The sequence below is a fragment of the Pan paniscus genome, chromosome 2 (genome assembly GCF_029289425.2).
Source record: "Pan paniscus chromosome 2, NHGRI_mPanPan1-v2.0_pri, whole genome shotgun sequence".
In the NCBI taxonomy this organism is placed as follows: domain Eukaryota; kingdom Metazoa; phylum Chordata; class Mammalia; order Primates; family Hominidae; genus Pan; species Pan paniscus.
In genome coordinates, this window is record NC_085926.1 from 92,838,693 (window position 1) to 92,858,942 (window position 20,250).

The 20,250-nt window shown below is 37.1% G+C and overlaps 1 protein-coding gene across 1 annotated transcript; it reads right to left on the minus strand.

Annotated features, from left to right (window-relative positions):
- Positions 1 to 4,340: 4,340 nt before the first annotated feature.
- On the minus strand, positions 4,341 to 9,527 carry LOC100967692 (WD repeat-containing protein 82-like). The gene has a single exon (XM_034956976.3). The coding sequence runs from the start codon at positions 7,733 to 7,735 to the stop codon at positions 6,788 to 6,790; it is 948 nt and encodes a 315-aa protein (XP_034812867.1). The 5' UTR covers positions 7,736 to 9,527; the 3' UTR covers positions 4,341 to 6,787.
- Positions 9,528 to 20,250: the final 10,723 nt, after the last annotated feature.

A 20,250-nucleotide genomic window follows, 5' to 3' on the forward strand; every position in this document is an offset into this window, starting at 1 on the left:
GTTAAAAACACAACAAAACACGACAGATAAAATCAATGAATATTTTATGATGCAAAATAATATTTTTTGTCTTATCTCTCTTCTTTCAGGCAGTTACCTTTACCACCTTTCTGTTTTGAGTACATCTTATGATTACCTCAATTTTCTAAATACTATGCCAAGACACTTTTTCATTATTCATCAATTATGTACACTTTTTTCTGTGCTCCCATTATGATGGATGAAATCCTAGCTTACTCAAACAATGTGATGCCTCTTCTTCCTGTTATCTCTTGACATATTTATATCAGTATTTTCAGAGCCTCTATTTGTCACTCCAGCTTTCAAACAAATCAGTATTGTATATTAATTTTTTATCAAACATATAAATATCTTTATTTTTTCTTTTTAATGATTATAAAATATTCCCCCTTTCCTCTCTTTTCCATCTCCTTTTAATATTCCATCTCTGTTCATTGATTTACTTTTATATTTTTAAGGTGAATACAATCCATAATTTTTTCTATAACTATGTTTTGTGGTTTTCTTTTCCAGTCATTGTACAATGATCCTTTAATCACGTTCTGATGTGTTCTATTTTTTATTCTGCCGTTACAGTATTTTCATTTTCTTCATAGGCACTTTACTATGTGAATATTTGAATTGTCCTCTCCCAGCTCCAGAGATCCCCTCTTCAATCTCCTCTTGAAGGCTCTGTCATCTTGTCAAATTTGTTATTATCATTTTACGGACCTGCTGATCTTTGATCCTGAAATATACACTTTTCTTAATAGCACATCTTTCTCTACAGTAACTTTGATAGAATGAATCTTTACATAATTTCTAAGAAATGTACATGAAAATAATAGTTCTGAATACTAAAAATTTCTTTATTCCTGAAATGCTTTTGTTTTTCCCTTCCACTTGAATTATATTTTAGGTAGATACATTATTCTACATTGAAAATAATTTGTCTCTCAGAAATTAGGTCCTTTTTCTTTTCTCCCCCAATTTTTCTAATACATAATACAAACAAAAATTTTATGTATTCACAGTGTATAGAATATGTTTGTATGTATGTAGACATTATGGAATGGCTAAATCAAGCGAATTAAAGTATCTGTCACCTCACATACTATCATTTTTTGTGGTGAGAACATTTAAGCTTTACTGTCTTAGCAATTTTCAAGTGTGCAACACATTATTGTTTACTATAGTCACCATACTGTACAATGGATCTCCAGAATGTATTTATCCTAAATGAAACAGTGTACCCTTTAACAAATATCTCCTTGTAGTTCTTCTTTCTGTTTATTGTACCAAATAATTTTGTTCATGGGTGTTAAGATGCTAGACAGATTTCTGTTCTTTTGTAAAATATTTGTGTACTCATTTCCCTGCTTGCCCTATTCTTACATTCTTTCTAAAAGCTGTAGAATTTAATTTTAATCAAGGTGATCTAGAACAGTGCTAACCCATATGATGGCCACTAGACATTTATTGTTATTGAGTACGTGAAGTTTGTCTAGCGCAACTGATGCAAATGTCTTTACATTTTATTTTAAATAGTTTAAATTTGTATTGGATAGTTTAACCAGTTATTAAAAACTTTAAAAAATATTTAGAAAAACTTGTTCATGTAAATCTATTTTTTTGAGCTGTAGATTTTATAAAATCTAAATATAGATTAAATACTTTGTACAAAAATTTAGCATCCAAATGAAATGTGCTATAACAATAAATAGTGAATTTTGAAGACTTATACAAAAATGAGCTCCAAATATCTCAATAATTCAACATTGATTAAAAGCAAAGTTATGATATTTTGGGTATAGCTGGCTTGAACAACGTATCAATAAATTTATTTTTAACCTATTTCTTTTGCTTTTCAGAAGTGACTATTGAAAAATTTAAAATTACTTATGCAGCTCAAATTGTATTTCTATTTGGCCAAGAATCATCTGTTATTCAGAACATAGTGCCCTAAGTAAGGGTTTTGTTTGTTTGTTTGTTTGTAATGTGTCAGTGTGAGCCCTTTCAATAGAAAGACCCTTTTCTTAAACTCTGGAAAATTTTCCTGTAATTTTTATTTAATAAATTCGTGTTTATTACCATCCAAGTAATCTACTTTTCTTATGTTATCTCTGTAACTTTCAAAAATCAGATAAAATCAGCGTCTTACTGTTTTATTCACATATGCTTCATTTCTTGTTCTTTTTTTCTTCTAAATATTCTTTTAAAAAACTTTTCAGCTCTTTTACTGAATATTTGACTTTAGTTCTTGTTTTGGACTTTTTAAAAATCTTCCTAATTTTAGATGCTGTGTTTTTCAAATATTGTTGATAATACAAATCACAATTTATGATCTGTGTGCTTATCTGTTTGCTAAAGTTCCTTACTCTTCATGATTTCAGTATATGAGTTTGAGTTGATTATCTCAGTTTTTCTCTTTGATACTGCAATCTCGTAAGATATTGGAGGCTCTTGGATATCCATTTATTTTTATTTTATGGCAACATAAAAGCTGGACTCAATTACTGTGTATTGAGGCATGACTTGTGGACTTTTTAAAGAGAATTCTTCAGTCGAGTTACTGATTGATTTATTGATTATTGTTTGATGATAAAGTGCCAATCTTCTCTGCCCAGAGTGGTGCTTGAGCAAGAGAAACTTGCAGCTGGTCTATATGGACATTCAATCTATTCATTGTTTCAGCTAGCCTTCTGACTTGAACTTGCTTGTCTGGGGCTCTTGCCTTCATCAGGGTTCTGGAGGTCAAAGACTTTCTCATTGCAGATTTTATTTTGTCACTTTGTCTTCGATTCATCAGGCTCCACTTCTCACCTGATTTATATCATCTAAACACTTTTTATTGCTGCGAGTTGGTCTTTTAACTCTTTACTGAACTTTTATGATATCATAGGAAAGGAGATGAATGAATGTGCTCAGATCATAACCCTGGAGTAGATTGTCATTAGAAGGTGGATGGTCTCTACCGTATTTTCATCTCTTAAAAAGTGTAATTTCATTCAGGCACTTTAGTGAAGAGGAACTAGAAATAAAATTCAGTTATTCTAGCCTTTATGATTAAGAAAAATTTTGTTGAAATGTGATAATTCATTCCCTATTTCATTTTAGTTATTTTGTCATTGTCCATGGTCAAGTTTTCAAAATAATACACTGTTCTTTAATCACATCTTTAAAGTAATAGTAAAGTTGCAAGCTTAAAGACATCCTTGAAAAATGTCTAAGAGCAAGGGAGAGGTTTGGGCTAAAGACAATGTAGTTCAAAATTTAGAAGAAGATCTATCATACTAACATTCCACCAAACGAAATAAAAACTAATAACCTTGCAAATGAGTGAAGATATCTTTTTCTATTAGATATACATTAAGCAAGGAAAAGTTGAGTGAAATTTAAATGCATTTTATCATTGCTAAAACAATAAAATTACCTGATCATGCAGTCATTAGCAGCTTTGAGAAGTTTGCTGTGAATTAATTCATCTCTGTTGGGAAATAATTGCAAAAGTTTCTAACTTTTAAGGTATGCTGACACAGAAAATTTTACTTTATAAAGCACACTATTCAAAATTGGACTATGGTCAGCATAACTAATAAAACAAAAAGGCCATACTTTTTTACTCAAGGGTCAGGTCATTATTGTCCTCAGTTCTAAAAAATTTGTTTAAACTTTTATATCAAATGTAGTATCACATGTTGAGAACAAGGGTTATTTCACTTCAAAAATTTATTTTGGTGGAGTTAATGAATCCACTAAGAGGTTTGGACTAAAGACAATGTAGTTCAAATTTAGATCCTTCTAACCTTTTAACAGTAGTACTTTTTGTAGTGGCCTTCTGTAAAAATATTGTTCTCAGCTGCTTTTTTAACATTTTTAATGTGTAGACATGGTTACTTCATGGAAAATAAAGTTTGTGCAAAATTTGTATATTTTCATTTATAAGTTGTCTTTATCACAATAGCTTCTAATTATATTTAGTGTGGAGGTGATATAATTTTACATTATCTCTTTCCTATTCATGTTATTGTTTTATATTTTAAGTGTAACTTCAGAACAGTGAAGTGATGGACTTCATAGAACATCACAGGAGTAGTAAAGATTGTTTTCTATTAATCTACAAATATTTGTCTTTTTTAAGAGAATCTAAATTTATTGGAGATGACAAGTACCCTGTTAAAATCCTGTATTCTGTAGCACTAATTGAAGAAACAACTGAAGCTACAGCTACCATCTTAAAACTGACCTTAAGGGAAAGGACACAGACTTATAGTGACATCAACCCAGAAATCTTTGGGTTGCTACTTTAGATTAAGACTGCCTGCTTTCATTCTTGTTGTTACTTGAAAAAAATAAACCTCAATCTTGTTCAAGTCACTATAATTTGAGATTTCTCTTGCCACTTTTAAAAGGTGCCCCAGGAGAATCATGTGAAGCTCAGGTTGAGAAACCATCCCTCCAAGTGTTCCATTTGGTCTATCCACTACAGGCATGGTGACTTGGCTAAAATAATTAGTCCCACTTCAGAAATTAACTTTATAAATATAATATATACTTTTTGTAACTCAAGTTCTGGAAATGACTAAATGTCCCTTGTATGATTCTTTTAAATGTGATATTTTTCAATAGTTAATTGAACATGATTACTATTATTATTTTTTATTTTTTATTTTTTTTTTTGAGATGGAGTCTCGCCCTATCGCCCAGGCTGGAGTGCAGTGGTGTGATCTCGGCTCACTGCAACCTCCGCCTCCCGGGTTCAAGCAATTCTCCTGCCTCAGCCTCCTGAATAGCTGGGATTACAGGGATGCGCCAACAAGCTCAGCTAATTTTTCTGTATTTTTAGTAGAGACGGGGTTTCACCATATTGGCAAGACTGGTCTCGAACTCCTGACCTTGTGATCCGCCAGCCTCGGCCTCCCAAAGTGCTGGGATTACATGCCTGAGCCACCGCACACGGCCAGGTTATAATTTTTAAAGTTAAAATAATAAGGAGTAGTGTCCTGAAATTATCTTGTAATACTTCCTCACTATCAGGTATTGACAATGAAAATATTTCCATTCCAATTGAAAAATGGTATGTGCATATACGTGTTTATAAATAAACATTATGAAAAGACAAATGTAATGTTGTGTAAAAATAAATGAACTCATGGATATAAAGTATCCCTTTAATCTCGTGTTACGTTTATTAATTTCAAATGAAACAAAGCAGTGGCCATAATATCATTCATTGTGTCCTATGTAAGAAGTCATATGATAAATTTCCCTTAGAATTTAGCATGTAAAGAGTTTGATATACTTTATAACACCCTATCCCTAAATGCCACAAGCCAGACACAGAAGCCATGCAAAAGTGACTATCACACACAGGTACAGAGTACCACCAAGCAGAAAGGGGTTAATACTGCAGAGAGGGCCCCAAAGTACAGCTTGAGGAACACAGGGAGTCATCCCAAGACCTTCACTTGGCTGCCATGGAAACAGCAAACACTATAAGCTTTGCTTCATTCAGTCTTCCGAAATGAAACGTTAATAGGGAAGACTCACTAACACTTGTGGTGAACACGGTTAGCAAGGATGCAATGTGTCTCCTGGGCTGTAAGACTCCGTCTGCTTCAGCTGAACTCTCAGAAATTACAGATGAGAGAGATATATGCAGATGCACACACATATACACATATCTGTATGCACATAGATGTATTTAAATGAAGGTGCATACACTGGGCTAAAATACAAACAACAGAAATCAAAGGTCATATAATAAAAGGCTAAATATAACACAGGCCTAGAACTAGCTCCTGGTTGGGAGCTGGGGAAAGGTACACAATTTGTGGTGGGCTGGGAAAACTATGTACACAATTAGTGGTGGGCAGGGAAGGCATCAGTGTAGAGAACTCAGACTCACTTCACAATACTGGCCCACAGGAATGTGTGATGTTATCTCATGTACATAAATAGACTCTAACCTTGCTTTTGTGCAAACCAAGCTTGGTAGGCACCCAGGAGGACCGTGGGTTTGTCTTGATGACAGGGCACTGCACCACACTGCTGCTAAACCTTCCAGCCCTAGGAACTCACCTGCTACCATCCCCTTACACTCCCTTTTAGGCCCTTGGGCTTTTTCCCATCCAACACCTAGAGCCTGAGGCCTGCCAAACCACCTAGCTTCACATGACTAATTGCAGTGACTAACTTCATGGCTTCCTGCAAGCAAGGTCCTTCTGTATCTGTCTCTTTCTCTGACCCCAATATGAAAACATTTCTGTAAATGTCTGGCACCTAATAAACATGATGGTTGTGGATAATGTCACAAGTACACAGGAAGACCCAGTAACAAGACATGCAAGGTGAGGGCAAGGGGCACTGAGCTGCTCTAGCATTTCAAAACCAGGACTGTAGCTTTCCATACATTTAGCGGGGTAGGAGAAGGGATGTGCGGAGCTGATGACTTCACTGGCTCCTCAGCAGCATGTACATTCAAACTGAAGATGTCTTGAGAGCCCCACTATATGCAAATCGTGAGTCTGGTCACTCCTCTAGCAGAGCTTGGTGCAGTGACAGCTAGAAAAGCTGAGTCCCAATTGAGTCTGTTGCACCAGAGTTCTTTTGAAGATGCTCAGCAAAGTAATTATTTTCTTTTGAGCAGATGTACAGCACATCCATGAGAAGGCCAAGTAAAGGATGCTCTCCAGCCCAGTCAAATGATCCAATCCCACTATTATCTCAGACCCCTCTGAGTTTCTTCCTATGGCCGCCCTCACTGTACAGAAATAGCGGAGCAGCATCAGGGTGAGTCATCAATGGTGGGCAGCCAGAAGACCATGCTGGAACACGCACTGGCAAAAGTCATGAACTTGGGGTTGAATTGCAAACAGGTAATTGGGCCAGTGTGTTTACCATCCAACACAGCTACTTTTATACCACTCTCTGCATTCCAGACATGGATCTTGCCATCCTCTGAACCAATCATAATAAACTGAGAATCTGGAGTAAATGAAGCCTCCAGTGTGACAGCTTTGCTGTTGGCATAACCCTCAAACGTGTGCATCACTACTCCTTTGAAAGCATCAATGAGGGAAATGAAGCTGCCATTGGTGGAAATGAGGATGACCTTGCCATCGTTGCTGAATTTAAGTCCTGTCCACTCACAAGTTCGATTACACTGCATCCTAAAGGTAGTAAATGGCCCTTTATGAAAATAACGAAGGTCGTAAAGTTTGACCATCTCAGAGTTGACACCTGCAGCCAAAATTAACCCTTCTGGATCAAAAGAACAAACTGGCTTGCCCTGTAGATTCACGAGGCCCTGGCAGTTAGGAGCCCGGAGATCCCAGAGTCGAATGGTCTTATCAAGAGACCCAGAAATGAAAATGTCATCCACAGGTGACATGGACAAGGCCACCACTCTTTTGCTATGTCCAGGAAAGTATCTGATGTATTTGTTGTCATGCAAGGACAAGTAACGAATAGTATCGTCTATTTTGTTAGAGCTGTAAACAGCTGTGTTTGCCTCATGAGTGTATCTGATGAGGTCCACGCCATATTTCTTACTGTACAGGGTTCTCTTTGGTTTGCCCTCCTGGCAGTCATACAGCACGATGGAGTCGTCGTTGCTGCTTGAGATGACCGTCTGGCCGTTGGGGCTGAAATCGAAGCAGTTAATCTTGTCCGAGTTTTCGCAGAACACCCTGGCGACGCGGAAGCTCCGCAACACGCTGTCGGTCAGCTTCATGGCGGCGGGTGGGGAAGGCAGCCGGGACTGGCAGCGGGCGGGCGGGCTGCTGAGGGGCCAACCCCTGGTGGCGGCGGTGTTGAGCCGGTGGCTAGCGAGAAGTCCGCCGGCAGTGGGGCCGCCTCCTCTTATTCCTCCTGCTTGGACGACTGTCTTCCGCCTCAACTGTGGAGCCTCGCCGACCGTTAGTCCTCACAGCCACCTCAGGGGCAACCGACGCAGCGCCACCTCATCGTGTCCGCCATCTTGGGGCGACGGGCAGAAGTCCAGGGCTAGGAGCCTCAGCCGGCGGACGCCAGGAAACAGGTAGGGATAGATATTTTCATTGAATATGAAACGCAGGATTGGAAGGGATTTTTTTTTTCCCTAATGGAAATTTTAGGATTTTTAATTTTTTTCATGTATTTTCTGTTGAAATTCACCTCTCTTATTATTGCTGTTTTGAAGGTAATGCATCTTATCTTCCTCATTCAGGTAGAATTTTTTGTTCTTTGTTTTCTGAAGTCTTCCTATGATATGTCTGTGTGAATTGAAAATTATTAGAAATCATTTTTCCTAGATTTCGCAGAGATTTTTGTGTATTTGACTTGGCGAAGTCTTTTTTCTCTTCTTTGCTTCTAGGATTTCAGTTACCATAATAATATTGGATCTTTGCGGTATGTCTTTTACACTTTTCATCTTTCTTTGCTTCAATTTGGGTATTTTTTTCTGTCTCATCTTCCAGTTTATTTATTCTCTGCTTTTTGGTGATGTCTACTGAGTCACTAATATATCTTAATTATATTTTTCCAATTCTAGAATTTTTATTTAACTTTTTATAGATTTTATTTAACTCTTTATAGATCAATATCTAGATATTGATATTTTATATTTGTAATTGAATATATATAGAAAATATAAATGCAATTTATGTTAATATTATATATGCGAATATAAATATCTATCATCTACATATCTTTAATGAGAGAAGAGTGCATTAGTATCTGGTTTAGTGATTTAAATATTTAATAAAAATTAAGTAAGATAATCTTTCATGGTATCTTCTAGAAGTCTACTACATCAAGATAAGCACTAAACCAACATTTGTATTCCCTTAGTAGATGTAGATTTTACCCTTACCTGAGAATTGTAAACTACAATCAAGTGTGATATAATTGTAGATGTGTTTGTAACACACCTTTACTATAACCAAAAACTTTGAATGTGAAAACCATTATTTCAAACTACAGCAGTTATTGATATTTTATTAAACTTACTATTTATTTTTGCTATCCGAGAGCAATTTAAAATTAAGAGAAGCAGCAATGGACATGTATTATTGAGAATTTCAAATCTAAGATATCATTTTTCTTTTAAGCACAAGCAATCTATGTAGTTACTATATTTGAAGTCGTACTCTGACCAACCTCAATTTCAAATTTGTACCTAGCTGACCCAAAATAATGATATTGGTCTGGCGACTTCATGCCTTATGGGACTTGTGGAGAAAAAAAAAAAAAAAACGATCTTCTTTCATGAGATGTTGAGCCTTGTAGGCTTCCTTCAAAGGAGTTCTTTGTCCTCAGGTAGAAAGAGTAAAGGAAAGGAAGAAGGAAAGAAAGAGCCCAACTGGGTTTTAATACAGAGCCTGTGAAAGTGATTCAGTGAGGCAGAAAGCTTCATTGCGAGTCTATGATACAGGTCCAGTTACAGGCAACAAAGAGAAAGTAAATTCCAAAAATCTTTTCAAAAAAGTAGATTTAAAAACAACAATGATAACGCTGGAAAGCCAGATCAAATCAAGAGTTGTAACCCCCAAAATTAACAAATCTAGAGAAGTGAAAAAAAAAATTCCTGTGCTAAATTAGTTTCATTAAATGGCCATCAATTCATGTTAACTTCCTATGGTGGTAACACTATCAAAAATGTTTTTTCCTATTTCCTTTGTTTCTGGTAACACTATTATCTATCTATCTCTATCTATCTATCTAACTATTTATCTATCTGTCTATCTTTCTATCTATCTATCATCTATCTATCTGTATTTGGAAAATATATTTTTAGTATAATATTTAGGCTTCAAAGCATAAAAGCCTAATGTTCAAGTTAGACAAAAATAATGTTCTTTTTTTTAAAGAAATGAAGACCCATGCACCTAATATACCCTGCAGTTGTTTGTGTGTGTTGATGGGAGGTTGCATGTGTATGAATGCTTGTGCATTGTGCATGTGCATGTTTTTCTATGTGTGAATGTGCTTTTATTATGTGTGCACACACCAAATATAGTGTGTGTGTGTGTGTGTGTGTGTGTGTGTATGTGATATTTTGGCTTACAATATGTTAACCTATAGCATAATAATGTTAACCTATAAAATTCATGGCCCTTCACATAAAAATCTGGATTTTCAACTTCGCTTAGAAGAGAGAAATATGGGAAAATACCAGGCCAACAATTTGCTATGGAAATAGTTTGCTGGAGCTCCGCTCTCTTTAGACTGTGTACATTCCTTTGCCATAGTCCTTATTTCTCTTATTATCTGCCAGATTGAGATGTTTGTTAACTTTTGTGGAAGCTTGGATTATTTAATTGTAAATTTAGGAGAAAGATTTTTCTTCATGTGTCTATGAAAATATGAAAAAAAAGGCTAGTGGTCTGTGCATTTTAGATAAATGGTAGTAAGCACTGTTCTTAGTAGAAGTGAAGAATATTTATTCCTTTTTATATTCAAGGTGTGTTGTTGTGAAAAGAGTAAAGACACTGTTTAAGAAATAAGTCACATTAAGATACATGCCAGAAATTAGAAATTTTAAATGACTAAAGAAGGAAAAAGAGCAACCAAAAATAAAAGTGGCAAGCCAGCATGTTTTATTTTAGATGTTGTGCTGCATATAAGCCCTTCTCTTTGAACACCCATATCTTTTTAAAAATTATTTTTGTTTTTCTTTATTTCTTCTAAAAAAAAAACCAAAATGGGATATATATACATAATATGCAGGGTTGTTACATAGGTATACATGTGCCGTGGTGGTTTGCTGCACCTATTGACCCGTCCTCTAAGTTCCCTCCCCTCTCTCCTCACCCTCCAACAGGCCCTAGTGTCTTTAGTTTCGCTCTCTGTGTCCATGTGTTCTTACTGGTCAACTACCAATTACGAGTGAGAACATGCAGTGTTTGGTTTTCTGTTCCTATGTTAGTTGTTTGCGGAGGATGATGGCATCTAGCTTCATTCGTGTCCCTATGAAGGACGTGATCTAATTCTTTTTATGGCTGCATAGTATTCCACGATGTATAGGTACCACATTTTCTTTATCCGGTCTATCACTGATGGGCATTTGAGTTGGTTCCATTTCTTTGCTATTGTAAACAGTGCTGCAATAAACAAATGTGTGCATGTGTCTTTATAGTAGAATGATTTATAATCCTTTGGGTATATACCCAGTAATGGGATTGCTGGGTCAAATGGTTCTGGTTCTATATCCTTGAGGAATTGCTATACTGTCTCCCACAATGGTTGAACTAATTTACATTCCCACGAACAGTGTAAAAGAGTTCCTATTTCTCCACAGCCTTGCCAGCATCTATTGTTTCCCAACATTTTAATAATCACCATTCTGACTGGCATGAGATCATATCTCATTGTGGTTTTGATTTGCAATTCTCTGATGATCAGTAACATTGAACTTCTTTTCATATCTCTGTTGGCCACATAAATGTCTTCTTTTGAGAAGTGTTTGTTCATATCCTTTGCCCACTTTTTGATGAGGTTGTTTGTTTTTTTTTCTTATAAATTTGTTTAAGTTCCTTGTAAATTCTGGTTACTAGATGCTTGTCAGATGGGGGTAGATTGCAAAAATTTTATCCCATTCTGTAGGTTGCCTGCTCACTCTAATGATAGTTTCTTTTGCTGTGCAGAAGCTCTTTAGTTTAATTAGATCCCATTTGTCAATTTTGGCTTGTGTTGCAATTGCTTTTGGCATTTTTATCGTGAAGTCTTTGCCTATGCCTACATCCTGAATGGTATTGCCTAGGTTTTCTTCTAGGGTTTTTATGGTTTTGGGTTTTACATTTAAGTCTTTAATCTATCTTGAATTAATTTTTGTATAAGATATGATGCAGTGGTCCAGTTTCAATTTTCTGCATTTTTCTAGCTAGTTTTCCCAGCACCATTTACTGAATAGGAGATCCTTTCCCCATTGCTTGTTTTTTTTCAGGTTTTTTGAAGATCAGATGGTTGTAGATGTGTGGTATTTCTGAGGTCTCTGTCTTGTTCCATTGGTCTATATGTCTTTTTTGGTGCCAGTACCATGCTGTTTTGGTTACCATAGTCTTGTAGTATAGTTTGAAGTCATGTAGTGTGATGCCTCCAGCTTTGTTCTTTTTGCTTAGGATTGTTTTGGCTATACCGGGTCTTCTTTGATTCCATATGAAATTTAGAATAGTTTTTCCTGTTTCTGCGAAGAATGCCAGTGGTAGTTCAATGGGAATAGCATTGAATCTGTAAATTACTTTGGGCAGTATGGCCATTTTCAGGTATTGATTCTTCCTATCCATGAGGATGGGATGTTTTTCCATTTGTTTGTATCCTCTCTTATTCCTTGGGCATTGGTTTGTAGTTCTCCTTGAAGAGGTCCTTCACATCCCTTGTTACCTGAATTCCTAGGAATTTTATTCTCTTTGTAATGATTATGAATGGGAGTTCCTTCATGATTTGGCTCTCTGCTTGTCTACAGTTGGTGTAAAGGAATGCTTATGATTTTTGCACATTGATTTTGTATCCAGAGACTTTGCTGAAGTTGCTTATCAGCTTAAGGAGTTTTGGGCTGAGATGATGGGGTTTTCTAAATATAGAATCATGTCGTCTGCAAAGAGAGACAATTTGATTTCCTCTCTTTCTATTTGAATGCCCTTTACTTCTTTCTCTTGCCTGATTTCCCTGGCCAGAACTTCCAATACTATGTTGAATAGAATTGGTGAGAGAGGGCATCCTTGTTTGGTACTGGTTTTCAAAGGGAATGCTTCCAGCTTTTGCCCATTCAATATGATATTGGCTGTGAGTTAGTCATAAATAGCTCTTATTATTTTGAGATATGTTCCATCAATACCTAGTTTATTGAGAGTTTTTAACATGAAGGGATGTTGAATTTTATCAAAGGCCTTTTCTGCATCTATTGAGATAATCATGTGGTTTTTGTCGTTGGTTCTGTTTATGTGATGGATTACATTTATTGATTTGCACATGTTCAACCAGTCTTGCATCCCAGGGATGAAGCCAACTTGATCCTGGTGGATAAGTTTTTTGTTGTGCTGCTGGACTCAGTTTGCCAGTATTTTACTGAGGATTTTCACATCGATGTTCATCAGGGATATCGGCCTGAAGTTGTCATTTTTTGTTGTATCTCTTCCTGGTTTTGGTATCAGGATGATGCTGGCCTCATAAAATGAGTCAGTGAAGAGTCCCCACTTTTCAATTTTTTGGAATACTTTCAGAAGGAATGATATGAGCTCCTCTTTGTACCACTGATCAAATTCAGTGGAGAATCTGTCTGGTCCCGAGGTTTTTTTGTTTGGTAGACTATTAATTACTGCTCCAATTTCAGAACTTGCTATTGATCTATTCAGGGATTCAACTTCTTCCTGCTTTAGCCTTGCAAGGGTGTATGTGTCCAGGAATTTATCTCTTTCTTCTTAATTTTCTAGTTTATTTTCATGGAGCTATTTATAGTATTCTTGATAGTAGTTTGTTTTTCTGTGGGGTCAGTAGTGATACCCTCTATCATTTTTTATTGAGCCTGACTCTTCTCTCTTTTCTTCTTTATTGGTCTAGCTAGTGGTCTATTTTGTTAATTGTTTTTCAAAAAACCAGCTCCTGGACTCATTGAATTTTTTTTTTGGAGGACTTTTCATGTCTCTATTTCCTTCAGTTCTTCCCTGATCTTAGTTATTTCTTGTCTTCTGCTAGCTTTTGGATTTGTTTTCTCTCTAGCCCTTTTACTTGTGATGTTAGGGTGTCAATTTAAGAACTTTCTAGCTTTCTGATGTGGGCATTTAGTGCTATAAATTTCCCTCTTAACAATGCTTTAGCTGTGTCCCAGAAATTATGGTACATTGTCTCTTTGTTCTCATTGTTTTCAAAGAACTTCTTGATTTCTGCCTTAATTTCATTATTTACCTGGGAGTCATGTAGGAGCAGGTTGCTCAGTTTCCATGTAGCTGTGTGGTTTTGAGTGAATTTCATAATCCTGAGTTATAATTTGACTGCACTGTGGTCTGAGAGACTGTTTGTTATGATTTCAGTTATTTTGCATTAGCTGGGGAGTGTTTTACTTCCAATTATGTGGTCGATTTTAGAGTAAGTGCCAGGTGGCACTGAGAAGAATGTATATTCTGGTGATTTGGGATATAGTGTTCTGTAGACATCTACTGGGTCCACCTGATCCAGAGCTGAGTTCAAGTCCTGAATATCCTTGTTAATTTTCTGTCTTATTGACCTGTCTAATACTGACAGTGGGGTGTTATAGTCTCACACTATTATTGTGTGGAAGTCTAAGTCTCTTTGTACATCTCTAAGAACTTGTTTTATGAATCTGGGTGCTCCTCTATTAGGGGCATATATATTTAAAATATTTAGCTCTTCCTGTTGAATTGTTCCCTTTACCATTATGTAATGCCCTTCTTTGTCTTTTTTGATCATTGTTGTTTTAAAATCTGTTTTGTCAGAGACTAGGATTGCAATCTCTGCTTTTTTTTTTTGCTTTCCATTTGCTTGGTAAATTTTCGTCCATCCCTTTATTTTGAGCCTATATATGTCTTTGCACGTAAGATGGGTCTCCTGAATACAGCACCCCAATGGGTCTTGACAATTTATCCAATTTGCCAATTTGTCTTTTAACTGGGATATTTAGCTCATTTATATTTAAAATTAGTATTGTTATGTGTAAATTTGATCCTGTTATGATGTTATCTGGTTATTTTGCACACTAGTTGATGCAGTTTCTTTGTAGTGTCATTGGTCTTTATATTTTGTTGTGTTTTGCAGTGGCTAGTACAGGTTTTTCCTTTCCATATTTAGTGCTTCCTTCAGGAACTTTTGGAGGGCAGGCCTGGTGGTGATGAAATCCCTCAATATTTGCTTGTCTGGAAAGGAATTTATTTCTCCTTCACTTATGAAGCTTAGTTTGGCTGGATATGAAATTCTGGGTTGAAAATTCTTTCCTTTAAGAATGTTGAATATTGGCCCCCACCCTATTTGGCTTGTAGGGGTTTCTACAGAGAGATCTGCTGTTAGTCTGATGGGCTTCCCTTCGTAGGTGACCTGGCCTTTCTCTGTGGCTGTCCTTAACAGTTTTTCCTTTATTTCGACCTTGGAGAATCTGATGATTATGTGTCTTGGGGTTGATCTTCACATGAAGTATCTTAGTGGTGTTCTCTGTATTTCCTGAATTTGCATGTTGGCCTATCTTGCCAGGATGGGGAAGTTCTCCTGGATAATATCCTGAAGTGTGTTTTCCAGTTTGTTTCCATTCTCCTCGTCTCCTTCCGGTACTCCAGTCAATCATAGGTTTGGTCTTTTTATGAGGTCCCATATTTCTTGGAGGCTTTGTTCATTCCTTTTCATTCTTTTTTTTTTTTTCTAGTCTTGTCTGAATGTCTTATTTCAGCAAGGTGGTCTTCAACCTCTGATATCCTTTCTTCTCCTTGGTTGATTCAGTTATTGGTACTTGTGTATGCTTCACGAAGTTCTCTTGCTGTTTTTCAGCTCCATCAGGTCATTTATATTCCTCTCTAAACTGGTTATTCTAGTTAGCAACCCCTCTAACCTTTTATCAAGTTTCTCCGCATCTTTGTATTGGGTTAGAACAGGCTCCTTTAGCTCAGCGTATTTTCTTGTTACCCATCTTCTGAAGCTTACTTCTGTCAATTTGTCCATCTGATCCTCTGTCCAGTCTGTGTCCTTGATGGAAATAATGTTGCGATCATTTGGAGAAGAGGCACTCTGGCCTTTTGAGTTTTCAGCATTCTTTCATTCATTCTTTTTCATCTTCGTGAGTTTGTCTAGATTCAATTTTTGAGGCTGCTAACCCTTGGATGGGTTTTTTTGGGGGCTTTATTTGTTGTTGATGCTTTGTTGTTGCTTCTGTTAGTTTGTTTTACTTTCAATGATCAGGTCCCTCTTCTGCAGGGCTGCTACAGTTTGTTAGGGGTTCACTTCAGGTCCTATTCATCTGATTCACTCCCACGCCTGGAGATGTCACGCAAGGAGGCTATAGAACAGGAAAGATGGGTGTCTGCCCTTTCTTCTGGGAACTCTGACCTCGAGGGGCTCCAATCTGATGCCAGTAGGATCGCTTCTGTATAGGGTATCTGACAACCCCTCTTGGAGGATCTCACACAGTTGGGTGACATGGAGAAGGGGATGTATTTAATGAAGTACTTTGTCCTTGGTGGAGAGGGTGTGCTTTGCTTGTGGGAAACCTGCTCATCTGGGCTGCTCTGATTCCTCAGAACTACCAGGAGGAAAGGCTAAGTCTGCTGGTCCGGAGACTATGGCCACCTCTCCCCCAGGGGCTCATTCCCAGGGAGATCCGGGTTCTATCCCTGAGCCTCTGGCTGGAGTTATTGGAGTTCTTGCAAGGAAGCCCTTCCCAATGAGGAAGGATGGGTCAGGGTCAACACACAGATGGCCACAGCCGGTGTATTGGGCTGTGGAAGACCAAGCTATCCAGCCTCCCTGGCTGCAGCAGGGGAAAAGCCCAGTCTGGAGCTATTGAGATGGATGCCACCCTTCTCCTGCTCAGGGAGCTTAGTGTGTTAGGCAGTTGAGAGTCTCGGTGTTGGCTGCTGCCCCTCCCTCAAGGAGCTCAATTGGCTTAGCAGGCAGTGGCAGCAGGTGCTGGTCACCCCTCCCCCCTGGAGTTCCTTAGTCTTCAGCAGATTCCAGCTGAGAGGCTGTTGAGAATCTGTGCATTCCAGGGTTGGGACACTAGGCTACGGTGGCACGGGTTTGTGAGTGGGATCTTCTGATCTGTGGGTTGCACAGTTCCGTGGAGAAAGCATGGTTTCCCCGGCTGGGTAGCACACTCACTCACTGCCTCCCTTAGCTAGGGAGAGGGGTGTCGCTTGCTCAGTGTGGGTCTGAGGTGGGCTACCACACTACACTGTTCTTCCTTCCTCTCATGGCTCATGCCAACCTCTTAGTTTTGATGAGAGAACCTGAATACCTTGGTTGCTGGTGAAAGATTCACACAATGATCACAACGTCCCACAATAGGCCGTCTGCAAGCTGAGGAACAAGGAAACCAGTTGTGACTCAAAGCTGACAAACTTGAAGTCCGATATTCAATGGCATCCAGCACGGAAGAAAGATGAAGGCTGGGAGCCTGAGCCAGTCTTGAACACCCATATCTTAACAATCTTTTTAAGTTTCAGGAACTTGAAATATTATCATTATCACCTATGATGTGATATATAATAAATATTCTATCAGTGTTAGTGGAAGGCAAGGCCTAAGGAGGTTGAAATGTATATAATCATTTTCTCAGCCATTCTTGTTGCCAGAGTTTGGGCATGTGATTTGAGCTACATCTATCAGATGCACTGCCCTAGACTTTGAATTAAGAGTAAAAGGTTAAACCATTTGGGGACAGTAAGTATCTCTTTCTCTTGTTCAGGCTAATTGCAGCAAGATGGACTCTGAGGTGGCATGTGCTTCATGCCAATTACTGATCTAGTGCTATTAGTGTCAGTAGAACCACATCTAGATTACAGTGGAGATGGTCATGGTTTTCTCACCTGTTTTGAGCACTGATTTGGGACATTGTTACTGACACTGCAAACTCAATTAGTGGAAGTTAGTTTCTTTTATTTCAACTAAGGGCTCTTAGAGTCAACTCAAATTGGTACCAAAACCCTTTCAGATTTTCAGAAAATCTTCATTAGTTACCTGGATTAAAGGCAAGAGAAATAAAAACTACTATACAGGAATGAGATTCTATTAGCTTGTAGTAAGCTATAGACAGATTAAACCAAACATTTTCCAGAAGTGTATAACAAAGGGGGCAGGCTTAAGTGAACCATAGGTTTAATCAAGATAATGATGGCCACAGACTCTAATAAGGGTAAAAAGAGAATAAAGGGGTGGTAGGTTTAGTGGATTGTAATTTCAGATTAGTTTGAAGTCCATTGGACTAAGTGTTTTAGAAAAAGTTGTTTGAAAAGAGTGGGTTTTATTTAAAGAATTGATTATTTTAACAACAAAAAAAAAATTAGCCAGGCGTGGTGGTGCACACCTGTAGGCCCAGCTACTCAGGAGGCTGAGACAGGAGAACTGCTTGAACCTCAGAGGAAGAGGTTGCAGTGAGCCGAGATCCCAGTGCTACACTCCAGCCTGGGCAACAGAGTGAGACTTCTTCTAAAAATAAATTAAAAAAAGAAAAAACAGAATTGACTATTTTAATTTCAGATGTTGGTATGTGTACAGTTCTCCTCTGCTGATACTTGCTCTATTCATACCACACATTTTAATTTTACATAGGCTGTAAGTCTCCTATTAATTATTGTCTTTTTTTAAGCACAATTATCTTTTAAATATATTTAAATAATGTGACAAAAGATTATTATACTTATGCACTTACCATTTCTGCTATTTCTTGCATTTTTGTGGGGATTCCTAGTGACATCTGGCATCATTTTTCTTGCTGAAGGACTAATTTTGACATTTCTTTCTCTTAGTCAGGCTAAGGAGTTGGCTGAGACGATGTGGTCTGACAAGCAAAATTGACTTTCTTGTAGTACAGATCTGCTGGATTGCTTCAGCTTTCCTACGTCTGACTTTGTAAGATTTGTTTCAGCTTTTGCATGACTGAGAATGTCTTGATTTGGTCTTTGTATTTGAAAAATATTCCTTTTTTCTTTTATTACTTTAAATAAATTGCTTCACAATTTTCTCACTTGAATTGTTTCAAGTGAGAAATATGCTGTCCAGTTTAATCTGTACATGATGTATCTTTTTCCTCTGGCTATTTTTAAGACGTTATCACTGGTTTTAAGCCGTTTAACTAAGGTGTTGTGTTGTGTTTCCATGCTTGACTTTGAACTTCTTGGATCTGTGGGTTCATTTATTTTCCATTTTTTTACAACATCAAAAAATTGTTTTTATTAGTTATTAACATAAGAAAATAAATTAACATTCAGCTATTCATTTTAAAACTTTAATTTAAAGATATAACTTTTTTCTGTGTTTCCAAAGCAATAGTTTTTGAATATTTGTGTATGTGGGGTGTGTGTGTGTGTGTAATTTAGTGAGTCTTGACTGCTGGATCATCTCAGTATCTCTCATTCACCAGGTAAATGATTTCAGTATCTCAGTATCATTCATAGGCTATAACTAACTTCTTTATCTGGAAGTTATTTACTTAAACTGGCTCTGCTATAATATAAAACACTTATTTAGTTGCATATTTAGCTCTGGCTATATGGAAAGTACTTTGTTTATGGAGAACTAGAGGTTCTCCGTAGTTAGCATAAATGTGTAAAGCAATATTGTGTCCACAGTATATTGCTCCTGTGGCTTTTCCTAATTTTTTGGTCTTCCTACTATCTTAAAATGCAGTAATAGCATGTGCATTGTCTAACACTATTTGCACAATATTGGGAAATGTAATCTTAAAATAGATAGAGAAGTCCTAATAGAAATACTGTGAATATGCCCTAAGAAGTCACATAGATTTAGTAAGAGACAGTTTTCTTCTTCAATCAATTAAGATTCTATTCCCCTAAAGTAAATCTATAGATTCAATTTAAAAAGGGTATAGTATTCTTCTCTATAGTTCTCACCCTACACTAATATTTCTCAGGATCTCTTCCTGCTATGAGTAATGAACATTTATTCTAGAGCCTGTCATAACATTAATCAACATACCTACCTTCTAGTGCTATTAAAAATTTGCATCTTTTTACTTGCATTTTTTTAATGTGAAGTCAGGTACTGTGATGGTTAAATTGTGTGTCTAACCTGACTTAACAATGGGTGTCCAGATATTTAGTCAAGCGTTATTCTGGGTGTTTCTGTGAGGGTGTTTTTTGATGAGTTAAGATTTAAACTGACAGACTGAATAAAACAGATTACCCTCCATAACATGAGTGGGCCACGTCCAATCAGTTGAAGGTTTGAATAGAACAAAAAGCCTGGCCCTCCATTATAGGAGAAAAATTCCTCCTGCCTGAATGCTTTTGTGCTGGAACATTAGTTTTTCCTTGCCTCTGGACTTGAAATGAGACATTCACTCTTCATGCATCTCACTGCTGCCAACAGCAGATCTTGGGATTTGTCTGCCTCCAAAATCATGTAAACCAATTCCCCATAAGTCTCTTTGTGTATGTATACACACACACACACACACACACATACACACATCCTGTTGCTTATCTTGTTTTCTGGAGAACTCTAATACAAGCATGGGCTTAAGCAAAAATCTTACAGAATGAAATTTTGATTTTTCAGCAACATTCAACAACTTAGATAAATGGCAAATTTCCT

Coding starts and splice junctions, on each gene's coding strand:
- LOC100967692 (XM_034956976.3), bottom strand. CDS start 7,735: ATGAAGCTGACCGACAGCGTGTTGCGGAGCTTCCGCGTCGCCAGGGTG.